The following is a 12,266-nucleotide window of genomic DNA, read 5'->3' as shown; positions in this document are numbered from 1 at the left end:
CAATAGCAAAACTCCTCTTTGGCTTCAGTGGCATCAGGATTTCACCCTAGGTTTCCATCCAGCCACTACTTGTGATACCTTGGATTGAAAAATGTTTAAAACCATATTTAGACCATTGTCAAGACTGCTTCTTTACAGACATTAATCCCTTCAGAGAAGACAACTGGAATTTTAATGGAATAATGTCATTGTTGTATCAGATCCATGGGGATGGTTAATTAGTCTGTCTTAAAAAATACGTTAATTACGACGATGTTGTTCAACACAAATGATGCCTTTTTTTCCTTGGCAGGATAAAATCCCCTGGGAGGTGACTCTCTGGTTCACCTGAGCAATTAGCAAGGTAAGTTAGTGATTATTGGTAATTTAATGCCAAAGGAGGCTGGGATGGAAATATGCATGACTGAACTGTATATGTCACACCTTGCCAATCTTAGGCAAGCCTGCCATTCTGTGCAAAATTAAGATAAAGTCAATCAAAGAAGAATAACCCGGAACAGTTCATTTTGAAAGATCGTTGTTCCTGCTTGTTAAGAAACTCAGCCTGAATGCTCTACCAGCAGCCAGAATGCTGCAGCACAGAAAAAAAAAAAAAAAAAAAAAAAAAGGAGAGCTGTAAGTTCTATTAAGACTATTTTAGAGATGCAAACATAGTCTGTCAAGCAATGCTAAGGGTGGCAAAAAGAAAAGAATAGCAGAGAGAGAGAAACTAAAAAACAAAAACAAAAACACCCCCCGCCCCCGAAAATGTGATGGCCCTGAAAACATTCTGTGATGTACATTTTAGTAGGAATATAGCATATTGCATGTCATTGGTCAAGCAGAAGTTAGCACTGGGAGATGTTTCTTTGTCAAATAAAGGAACTGACTTAGAAGTACGGTACCTGGCATGCAGAACAATTCTTTTGTTCTACGTCACTCTTTGCAGAAATGACATCAGATGTCCACTTTGCAAGCCAGTAGTCAATAGCCACCATAACTGTGTGTTTTAAGAGCTGTGAAAGGACCAGTAAAGGCAAGAGCAGAATCCCTGCTGAGCTGAGGTACTTCCCACAGGCTCGCCAAGGCATCTTTGCTCTCTGATGTAGCACAGAAGATAGGTTGTCATCATCATCGCTTTCTGTTATTTCTTCTGTAATCAGTGGGGGGGAAAAAGACTGTTGGATTGTAACATTGCCCTGGAAACCTTTTCTATTCATTTTTTCCCATATCAAATGGCAGGTGCCAAATTGCAAAATAAAAGGACAATTCAAACTATTCACATGCCATGAATTTTTCATCAATGCATCTGTTTGTTAGTTACACATTTTTATCTATCACTTACGTAAGCCCCAATTCAGCAAAGTCCCTAGGCTGGTGCTTAGGAGCTTTGCAGAATCCTAACCATAATGCTGTAAATGAACATGCTCTCTGATGGGTTAAATATGGCAAACAAATATGCCAACAAATTGCATTTTAAAGGAACAAGTAAAATGCAGTGCAGAACACTCACAAATTGCAGGGTGATTATTATAGCAAATATTCCTCACAGAACCAGCAGGAGATCAGAGTTGTTTTTGAAGGAGTGGAGTGGGCACTTGGCAAATATTCCAAGCATAAGGGACTGCATGAGATGGAGTGAAGTGGGAGATAGGAGAAGTAGTATAAGACAGCAGTCAAGATTGAAACTGAGGTGGAAAATAAGGAATAGGAGTTTGTGTAGAGGCAATAAGATCAGAGATGAAGGCTGGGGTGGGGGTTGCACACAGCTTGAAACTGAAGAGAGGAGATTTAACTTAATATCAGAGGGGAGAGAAAGCGAGTAAAGGAGCACTTGCATCTTCATACATGGACATCATGCTTAGCTTACTGAATGGAATACAGTTTTAGGGTGAAATTACCTCCTCAGTTTCCAGCACAACACCTTTGGAGTCAGTCATAAGTGCATGGTCATAAGTGAAGGAAAAGTTGGCCCTCAATAATCAATGTCTTTACACCAATGTATTTGTGACATTTATAGTTTACTGGTTCAAGATTTTCTTGATAATAATGAAATAAAACAGTGATTTTCTTTTCTAGGTAAAAGCATAAGCCAGTGTTCCCAGTCTATAGATAGGTCTGTAAATTCAGCTGGCACTAGCGATTCATCTTTAATTCATCCATTCTCTCACATTCAGATAGCGTTTAATTATTTAAAAAGTACTCAGAATTTTTTTCCAGATGCCATGATTTATACATGCTTGGAATAATTTAATCTTTGTAAATTAATTTATTTGTAATCCAGAAGAAAATATAACCTTTGCATGACTATCACTATGAAAGAAATAGCATGGGTATATGAATGCTACATTATTATGGCTTCTGAGGCTCACCTAAAATTAGTTTTCATGAAACATAAGTTTCTTAAATAACTGCTAATAAATTAATATGTGCACAGTAGGATTTGTGGGCATAGAAAATTCCCCCCTAAATGATCTGGTAGGTTTGTCAAATAAACATTCAAATACTTTAATACACATGGATAGCTCTAAATACATTGTGGATACTCTATTACCTAGGGTTACCTTGGGAGGTGGTGGAATCTCCTTCCTTAGAGGTTTTTAAGGTCAGGCTTGACAAAGCCCTGGCTGGGATGATTTACTTGGGGATTGGTCCTGCTTTGAGCAGGGGGTTGGACTAGATGACCTCCTGAGGTCCCTTCCAACCCTGATATTCTATGATTCTATTTCCTTCTTGAAAAAGGAACAGGAAAATCTCCAGCAAGCAGCCTATTTGAAATTCAAATGCTTCTATGCTTTTTTAAGCTAAAGAGGCAGATTCCCATGTGCCTCAGAGCTCATTTTGGTGCATCTGAGCAGAAGAGAGGTGTCTTAAAACCACTTTTGCGCTCCCCTGGTTGTAGGGGCAGCTAGGGGTCATAAGGTGAGCAGCCTCATGTTTGCATCCCCCATCCTGAACTGCAATGTGTGCTCCTCAGCCATAGACAATAGTATGGGCCACAGTCCCTGCTCTGAGCCACTAACAAATCCGGCAATTGATAGTGTGTGGGTGCAGTGCTATATCCATGCAAAACTCCACTGAAGTCATTAGGGCTCTATGTAGGAGCAGTACTCAGCCCACGTGCTAATTGAAGTATCAGGGCACAATATCTTAAATTACACAATCTATAGCGCCATAAGGGTGCATGGCCTAGTACAGAGAGAATGGATACACCTTCTCTGCCCTGAGGCTTCTACAATCCAGAACCATAAATTACAAGTTGCGGAACAACCTTTGTTATTTCCTATATTAACTTCCAAATCAAATATGGGATTATTTTTGTGTGCGCATTTTCCTGACTGGAAAAAAGGGACAAAATATTTTCAAAATGTAGTGATATTTTTTGAACTGCGAAACAAATCAGTCCAAACAATACTGGCCTAGATTTTCTGCTAATGCAATTGGACAAAACTCCACTAAAGTCAGTGGACCTGTGCTCTTTTACACCATCAAAAAATTGGGCCCGCTAACTCTTGTGTATTGTTGTTGGAAAGTTTACTAAAGCCCCCATTCAGGAAAGCATGTAAGCACTTTCTTAAATCTATCCCTATTCAGGAAAGCATTTAGAAGCCCATGATTATGCTTAAGCATATGCTTAAGTCTGATTGAGTTTGATGGGAGTGAAGCAGATGCTTAAAATGAAGTATGTGCTTTAGAGCTTTCCTCACTAGGGATGCTTTTCCAAATCAGAGATCCTGTGGGAACAATTCTGACAGCTCTCACAAGGCCATGGTTAACCAGCACCTTCAGATTGCTCTCTTTAACTAGCAATTAAAGCCCAGTTTTAGTATGTAACTCTTAGGAGCCATGGATCCACATAAAGAACCAGACCACAGTCCCTCCTGGAAAAGACTGATTTTGTTGCTAACTTGAAATTTGTGAATTGATTCTATCTAAAACAGTTTGAACTGTAAAACGACAATGCAGTCAGCACTGGGTCTCAGGGTGCCCTTTTAGAAAAATTACTTTACCTTCATCCTCTTCATCATCTTTTAGCAGAGCTTCTCGGGAATACCTGGTCCTCCTGAGGTTCTTCCTCTCCAAAACAGGTTTTCTTTCAATTATAGTTTCCTAAAAGCAGGACAAGTCATGTGGCTTCGCTTGATAAAGTTTTTTAAAATTACAGATGTCACAAAATGTATTTTCAAATCAGTGTGTCAGTAAAAAGGAAGGGAGAGGATTACAATTGGCTCTCATGAATGTTTGATGTGCCGTCTATTTTTAAATCCAAAAGGCATAAATCATGCAAATGACATGAATGTCAGTATGACAAACGCTGAAACCCCATGCAGTATCTTTGGAGGACCATTGTATTAAGTCTATGAGTGGTTTATTTGTGATTGCATTCTATTACACGGGAGAGGCTTACTACAGCTCCTCCTGGAGCTAAAAAAAAGTGTGGGCTGTATTTAAGGCTAGTCTCTGAAACTATAAACAAACCAGAGAGTGGTACAACTCTGGACGTGTCTTGCTTATACTGGTCCAAATTGGGCAGAGACCGGGACACAAAGAAAGCACTTTTGGTAGAAAAAGTTGAGCTTGAACTGAAACAGGACCTTCTTTCTGAGCCAGCAAATGGACATGAACTTTTCTCTGAGGGGTCTCGATTCTGCTAAAGGCTTGGGAGGCCTTTGGCCTACTAGGACCCCATAAAACTGATGGGTGTTCCCTGTTGTGTTTAGTGTGTGTTTAAATCTGTGTATTTATTAATATATTTTCTCTGTAATTCTTTTAATCTAAGATTAAATGAGAAAGCTGTGTGGTAACTTGCAACTGTTGGCAATACACAGTTCACAGCCCTTGGAAAGAAAGCAATGTACAGGTCCTTGCTGTTAGGCAGACTGACTTGCCAGGATTCACAGTGTAAGGCAGGGGGCTGTGCAGTCTTAACTCCCCTCCTCCCCCCCGCATCAGAAGAGAGTGGGACATGGGCCTGGGTCCCTCCCAGATTCAGGTCATGGCTGGAGTCCTGAAACCTGACTGGGTACTCCTGGAGTAGACCACAGAGAAGGAATACAGGTGACGTTCCCCTGAAACAGTGACAGTCAGGACATGAATTCCTTCCATCTTTGGAGGCTGATTCTGCAGACCTCACTCAGGCAAAGCTCCCACGGAAGGAAGCACCTGCCTGAGTAAGAACTATAGTGTCAGATGCTGGATCTTCCTATCTCGTAATAGTTTAATTAACAAGATCTAGTCTAATTATCATTTGTGGCTGTTATATAAGAATTTTAAAAAAATTAAAAATAGTACAATGGTTAAATTTAACAAACATTTCCATTTGCAGCATAACTATTCCTGTACATGTCACTAACTCAATTTTCTCTGTACTTAATGGTCCAATTCCATACTCCTCATGCAAGAAAATTCCCCATAGGGCTTCACTAAAAAGGGTGGATGTAGGTCCTACCTAGTATGGAGAAAATATGATACATTCAGATATAAGGTTTTTGTCTTAATAAATGGAGTAAAGTTCATTCAAGCGAAGTACACACACACACACACACAGTAAGTGTTACTAATGTTTTCAATTTAAAATGCTTCACCACATAAGGAATATATTTTTTAAGATGCTGAGAAAAAATACATAATAAACCTTCTCCAGTTCTTGGTCCTGTCGATTCATGAGTGTTTTCCAGTGTTCAAAGAGCTCAGACTCTGATTTCTGAATGTCCTTGAGTGTCCCTTCTCTTTGAATGGTACCATCCTTCATTGCAATGATCTAAGAAGTTAGGAATACAAACTGTCAAGGAGATATTTGGTTATATTTATGAAGCTCCCATCCAGTGATCTGGGCACTGTACAAAAAATTAAAAAAACAATACTATTCCACAGATCAATATAGACAGCATGGATACATAGAGGAAGGAGGATATCCTAAATTTGTTAGTCTCTAAGGTGCCACAGGAACTCCTCGTTGTTTCTACTTGACATTATGACTCAAGACACTTCCCATTTTAGCAAACCCCAGCCTCTCTGTCATTCCCACCTCAGAGTGGGCTGTGAAGTGCTGCCAAGGATTTAGCTACCCCTTAGTCAGTTGTTCCCCTTTCCCTTCTTGAAGAGAAACAAGCAACTCGCCCTTCCTCGGGGAGGCATTCATTTTTTACTCCAGAATGGACCCAATACTTCACAATAGCTGTCACCAGCAGGAGGGATGGGGATCTTATTCAGTTACAATCCCCTGAATCTTCAGAGCTTCGGCAAGCATCATGGCTGAAATCCAAGCAGGGATAACACTGGTTCAATCCTCTGATGTGCCACCTGAGCTGAGTGTGGTGAACCAGAAGGGGGGGAGGGAAGGGGTTAATTTTTTGTTCCTCCCAATCCTGGGACTGGCTAGGGCTTCTTCCAGCTACCAGAATAAATTAGAGCAGCCTCAGCTGTTTTAAACTGTACTGTCCAGGAATGGTACCTTGTAGGTTGCTCCATTGACCCAGGATCAGGGCCAGCTCCAGGCACCAGCTTAACAAGCAGGTGCTTGGGGCGGCCAAGGGAGAGGGGCAGCACCTGCGGCAATTCGGGGCGGCAGGTCCCTCACTCCCTCTAGGAGCGAAGGACCTGCCGCCGAACTGCCGCCGCCGATCACGGCTTTTTTTTTTTCCCCCCCCCCAATTGCCGCCGCCGGTCGCGATTGCAATCAAGGCTTTTTTTTTTTTTTTTTTTTTGCTTGGGGCGGCAGAAATGCTGGAGCCGGCCCTGCCCAGGATTACTAAACCATACAATGCTCAGGCCCCCTCCCATTCCTGATAAGCCCTCTACTCCACAGGGGATGGGCAGAAGGAGCTGTTTTAGAGCCAGCTCTTCTGGTTTTAGGTCTGTTGAGGATTCCTTTATGCTAGAGTGGCACAAAAGGATTTATTGCAGGGCAGGATGGAGTCCCTTATGTTTATCGTGCCAAACATGAATTCCACTTTAATGGAGTAAGTAAACTCAGGATATGAGCCCACACAAAGTCTGCTGGCATTCTGGGCTCCTCATCCACAGACTACATTTGTTATTTCCAAATGACACAGGAAATTCCCTCTCCTCTTCAGCAGCCTCTGAATGCCAGGTTCCATATACCTTCCCTTACATCATGGCATCATTTGCTTTGAACATGCGCAGCATGTATGCCATAACTGCATCTATTTTTGCTTCATTTGTAGGATGGCATGTATTATGTTTCAAGCACCATCAGTTGTAGTCAGCATGAGACACTCTTAGATATGATATGGCTCAATGATATGGCATATTACGTGAAAACAATTTGGTATTCAGCACAACCTCCCCAGAAGCCACATTTAGTTGAATTTATCTTATTGCATAAAACAGATTTTTTTAAAAAGACCTCTTTTTAGTTCTCACAGGTTGAAATATTTAAAAAAAATGTAAAATGAGAGTAAGCAGTAATTGAGGCTACTCAGCAGAAGAGCTTCCCACAGTGAGTTTAAGGCAACAGATTCTCAGAATGTCTCTATTTTATCACAAATGCATATTTCCCTTAAAAAAATCCTTTGCTTGGTGTGTTTCAGAGTAGCAGCCGTGTTAGTCTGTATCCGCAAAAAGAACAGGAGTGCCACAAGTACTCCTGTTCTTTTTGCTTGGTGTGCTAATTTTTATAATTAAAGAGGGTGGCATGAGCTAGTGGACTGAGAACAAGTTTGGGCACAGAAAGTACATAACATGGCATTTGACTAACATTTGAATTACAAAAATGCTCACATGCCCCTTTGAGTATTGGGACCCCACTGTACCAGGTGCTATGCAAACATATGTGAAGAGATGGTCCCCAGCACAAGGAGCTTAGCTGGTCCTAGAGTGTATAAAGACGAGCGAGTGAGCCAGGAACTCCTGTACTTCAATTCCCTGCTACTGACTTGCTACATGACATTGGGCAAGACAATTAACCCTACTGTTAAAGTGGGATAATGACACCACTTCTGTAGTGTGTCATGAGAATAGGGAATGAGTCAAATGCTGCTCTTATTTATGCAGTGAAGTCAGTGCCATTGTAGTAGCATAAAAGAACAGAATTAGGCACACTGGGTCTGATTCTCCACTGCCTTACACCTATTATACGCATCACCCCTTGCGCAAAGGGGGTGCAAAACACTATCATTCTGACCTGGTAATATTTTATACCCCTTTTGCACAGACGTAAATAACCATACAAAGTGCAGGCAGTGGATATTCAAGTCTGTTCATTTTCATTTTTTTATTTATATCACCTTAGTTTGAGATACTGTGGTGCCTGGACAGATTTTTGCCTCTGCATTGAAATAAGCTACTGTTTCTGAGAATTAATCCATCTCTTAAAAAAAACAACCCTGTTTATCCTTCAACTCTTATTCCCTTTAAAAACACACCTCAGCATCCTATGCCTCATATTAATGACTCAGATTGCTTTTAATTCTTTGTTCCTAGCGTACCGTTCCCTGGAGGATGATGGAAGATACAGGGAGCTTATAACTCTCTCTAAACACAGTTTATTAACAAGATAACAATTGACAAGTTAGAGCTGTCACCACTGAAAAATAAAAACACAGACTTCTAGCTACATGCTGTGCCCAGCACCTTGGCCCTTCATGCAGGAAATTACATGTAAATATTCTGGTTCCACAGTCTGTTTGCCACCATGGGCCTTTGGGAAATGCAGTGGGGTTTTGGTTATTAAAGCTTTCCAAACAGTAAACGTTAGATGGAAGAAACACACCTTTTTGGAGGAAATTGTTATAGTTACATTGGTCCAAACCTGAAGAATGGGGGGCCCTCTCAACTCCTATTGATTTCAAGTCAATGGGCCTCCTTCTGATCTCACTTGCACAAGTCTGAAAATAACATAACTCCAGTAACTTCAGCAGAGTTACTTCTGATTAACTCTGAGGAAAGCTGAAGGAAATGAAGCTCAGTGACTTGAACTGACAACTTCATCTGAAGTCAATGGGAGCTGAGGGTATTCAGCACCTCTCAGGCATAGGGCTAGTCAAAAATTTTCAGTCAAAATGTTTTTTTAAACCCAATTTTCTATTGAAAAACAAACACTTTTTCAAAATGTGTCTGTTTTCTATGGAAAAGTTTCATTGAAAAACGAATGCCTGAAAACTGAAAAATTTTGAACCACCTAGACTTCATCTTCCATGATGCATCACTGCCATGATGCATTGCTTCCCTTCACCACAGGCTGGACTCTGGTGCATCACAGGACATGTAGTCTGACAGGGAGCCCAGTCTATAGAGAATGGGAGCACGAGGCACCCAAACTACAACTCCCATGAGGCACCAAAGCAACATTTGTGAATTGGATTATTATAGTCTTTGACCAAAATATTTCAGATTTGGATTTTTCACTGAAAACTTGATTTCCATGGGAAAAAATTGACTTTTTGTTTTGTTTGTGCCAAAAATTTCCACAGGAAAAAAAGCCCTATTTTTTGATGACCTCTACACCTTCTAAAACTGGGACTTTAATTCTCTCAAAGGTTTTGCAGGAAAGTTTAGGAGTGTCATTTGACATATATATTTCACATTAAAAGTCTGAGAAATTTCTTAATGAATAACAATAGCAACAACTAGTACAAGTCTTGTTGCCCTGCCTTAGACAAACTCCTACTGGCTTTAATGAGAGTTTTGCCTGAGAAAGGACTACATGATCTAGCCTAATACTAGATAATGACAATTAATTATAACTTGCATTTTAAAAGCCCCTTTGCACCCTGCATGCATTTGGGCCTACACAGTATTACAGTAACAACAATATTAAAAAGAATTTATTATTATTATTTATTATTATTAATAACCATTCTCATAACATTTCAAATGAGGACAACAGACGTGTTTTTGACAAATGAAAAGGAGGGAAGAGGTTATTAATACGAGGCCAACAGCTGTACTTATTTAAAAAATCATCTTTGGAAAAAATGCGTATAGGTGTTGTTTAAAAATGGGAAGGGATGGACTAAGACAGAAGTCTAGAAGGAGGGAATTCCATATCCTAGGGACCACCACAGCAAAGGCAGAATTGCTTGCTTATCTTAGCATGATGATGGTAAATGACCCAAGGATGAGGTCAGAGCAGACGTTATAAAGAGATTTAAAAACCAACAGGACCAGCTTAGAAATCGGTCTGCAACGTTATGAAAAGCCAGTATGAAGAATGCAAGGGCAGGAGTGGTATGAGAATGCTTGCTCAGGCCAGAAAATAACTGTGCTGCTGCATTATATATGTATTGCAAGTGACTGAAGCCCTGCTAGGAGAAGTAATTACAATAATCAATCCTTGTGGTCAGGAAGGCATGTGTTGCTGGTGCAAGATAACAACACAATGAAGAAGTGTGCAACCTGATCAAAAACAAAACAAAACAACAAACAAAACTTTGGTATTTGTACATAAAAGTGCTACTTCTATCAGCTACAAGATATAAAATAGACAACTATCTAAATAACCGGAATTATTTTGAAAGGGAACGTGCCCATCTCAATATGTTATTTACTACAAATGAAGGCCAAGAAGTGTGCATTTTTCCCCCTAGTGTCTTCCTTTGACTCAATCTCCTTATAATGGTTTTCTTCTGTGGTAATAAAACAACTGCATAATGATGTCAAAGTTATAAACAGATGTATCATTCCAATAGCTTCAGTTGTTTAAAGGACATCATGTAGACCAGATTCTCAAAAGGGACTTGTGATTTTGGGTGCTCACCTTGAGATGCCTTAAAAGGGACCCAATTTCCAGAATTGCCCACCCTCTGAAAATCAGGCCCCTTTAAGGTGTTTCAAGTTGAGAATCAAAAAATTAAAGGGCACCCAAAATCACTAATCAATTTTGAAAATCTTAATAATACTCATTCTCCCTATGCAGTCCTGTTGATACAGAAATGCAAAAAGATTATTTTCAGTAATGTTTATTTTATAGCAGTAGAAGTCACTTACAAGTCACTTTTCAATTTCATCATTAAAAATGACAGCTTTCTTACCCAGTCAGCATGTGGCAGGTACTGTAGTTTGTGGGTGACCAGGATAATGGTCCTCTTGTCTTCCCTTAGCATTTTCAGGATCCCTTCCTGCATAAGATGGTCACTTAAGTGGATATCCAGTGCAGAAAATGGATCGTCCTAGCCACGGGAAAAGAGATTAAGTACATGCCATATTGCTGCAGCCAAGCCTTTACAGGATTTAATGGAAGTGATATATTTTAACACTAGTGCTGTCTTCAGTTAAGTCAGATAGATCAACACAGAAAACTAGAGGGAGGAGAAGATTAACAGTAAATCAATATTTTGCAGTGGCAGGGGATTCTCAGATAGATGGCAACAAAGCATGAATTATCTTTTTGCAATGGCTAAGCTGAAAGATGGTAATTTTAGCTAGACTTGTGCTGTGGTTTACTAAGCCCTAGAGTAACTGCCAGTTTATTTACCTGCACACTTCAGATATTGATATACTGGTGTAACTAAGGGCTTGTCTACATGGCGCTGCAGTACTGACAAGCCCCTATTTAGGCCTAACATAAACTATGGTGTGCCTGGCTTGAAGTCCTCCAGAGAAACGGAGTATAAGCACATCTTGATTTCCTTGGTGACATACTTGCTCTCTTGTGAGTTATCTATTCCCACCTCTGAGAGAAATTTCCCTATTGAAAAACCACTGAGAGAGAAAGATTGATCAGTTCTATGATCTTGACCAGCTGATTGCTTTTAAGGGCTAAAATTAGATTAATTCTGTCCTATTGACTCACTGATTTGTATTTAATTACTTGAGGAAAGATCTAACATTTATTGAGGATTTATTCATTTGAGAATTATGAACATAGCATGTGGAAGGTGGTACTGATATTACTGGTAGGATTTACATTGTCTTCCCACTAGATATTGTTTATTAAGGTAATTATACTGATTCTTTTTATGTGGAATGTGGAATTTTGCTCTCTGAGCATTGAGTTAAGTCTGTTCTATCCCACTGAAATCAATAGGAGTTTTGCAATCAAATTCAATGGAGGCAGAGTTAGGTCAAAGCTAGATGCTTTTGAAAATCTGACACCCTTACTTTTTTCCCCCCTGAATTTTGGAATAATGTCATATTGTAATTACATTTAATATATTTATTGTTGTATTGGTACATTTACAAAAATCAATAAAAATAATTTAAAATATCTAGAAGCAATGATGATGTAGAGATGATTTTTGAGGATGTAATAAATCAGAATATAATAAAATGAAGAGTAGAAATGAAGGAAATTCAAAGGTGCCAGGTATGGTCACACATATGTT

General features: G+C 39.8%; 1 protein-coding gene across 2 annotated transcripts in view; it reads right to left on the bottom strand.

Moving 5' to 3' along the window:
- The window catches only part of ABCC8 (ATP binding cassette subfamily C member 8), a 144,600-nt gene that overhangs the window by 28,529 nt on the left and 103,805 nt on the right, over positions 1-12,266 (bottom strand). For both annotated transcript variants that reach the window (XM_065402566.1, XM_065402568.1), the window contains exons 22-25: positions 10,974-11,111; positions 5,615-5,740; positions 3,990-4,089; positions 885-1,132 (exon numbers count right to left, since the gene is read on the bottom strand). In XM_065402566.1, coding sequence (XP_065258638.1) covers positions 885-1,132; positions 3,990-4,089; positions 5,615-5,740; positions 10,974-11,111 — 612 coding nt within the window. The remainder of the gene's footprint in view (positions 1-884; positions 1,133-3,989; positions 4,090-5,614; positions 5,741-10,973; positions 11,112-12,266) is intronic.

Source organism: Emys orbicularis, chromosome 4, assembly GCF_028017835.1.
Source record: "Emys orbicularis isolate rEmyOrb1 chromosome 4, rEmyOrb1.hap1, whole genome shotgun sequence".
NCBI lineage: Eukaryota > Metazoa > Chordata > Testudines > Emydidae > Emys > Emys orbicularis.
The sequence above is the reverse complement of the archived record's forward strand: the minus strand, read 5'-3'. Positions and strand labels throughout refer to the sequence as shown.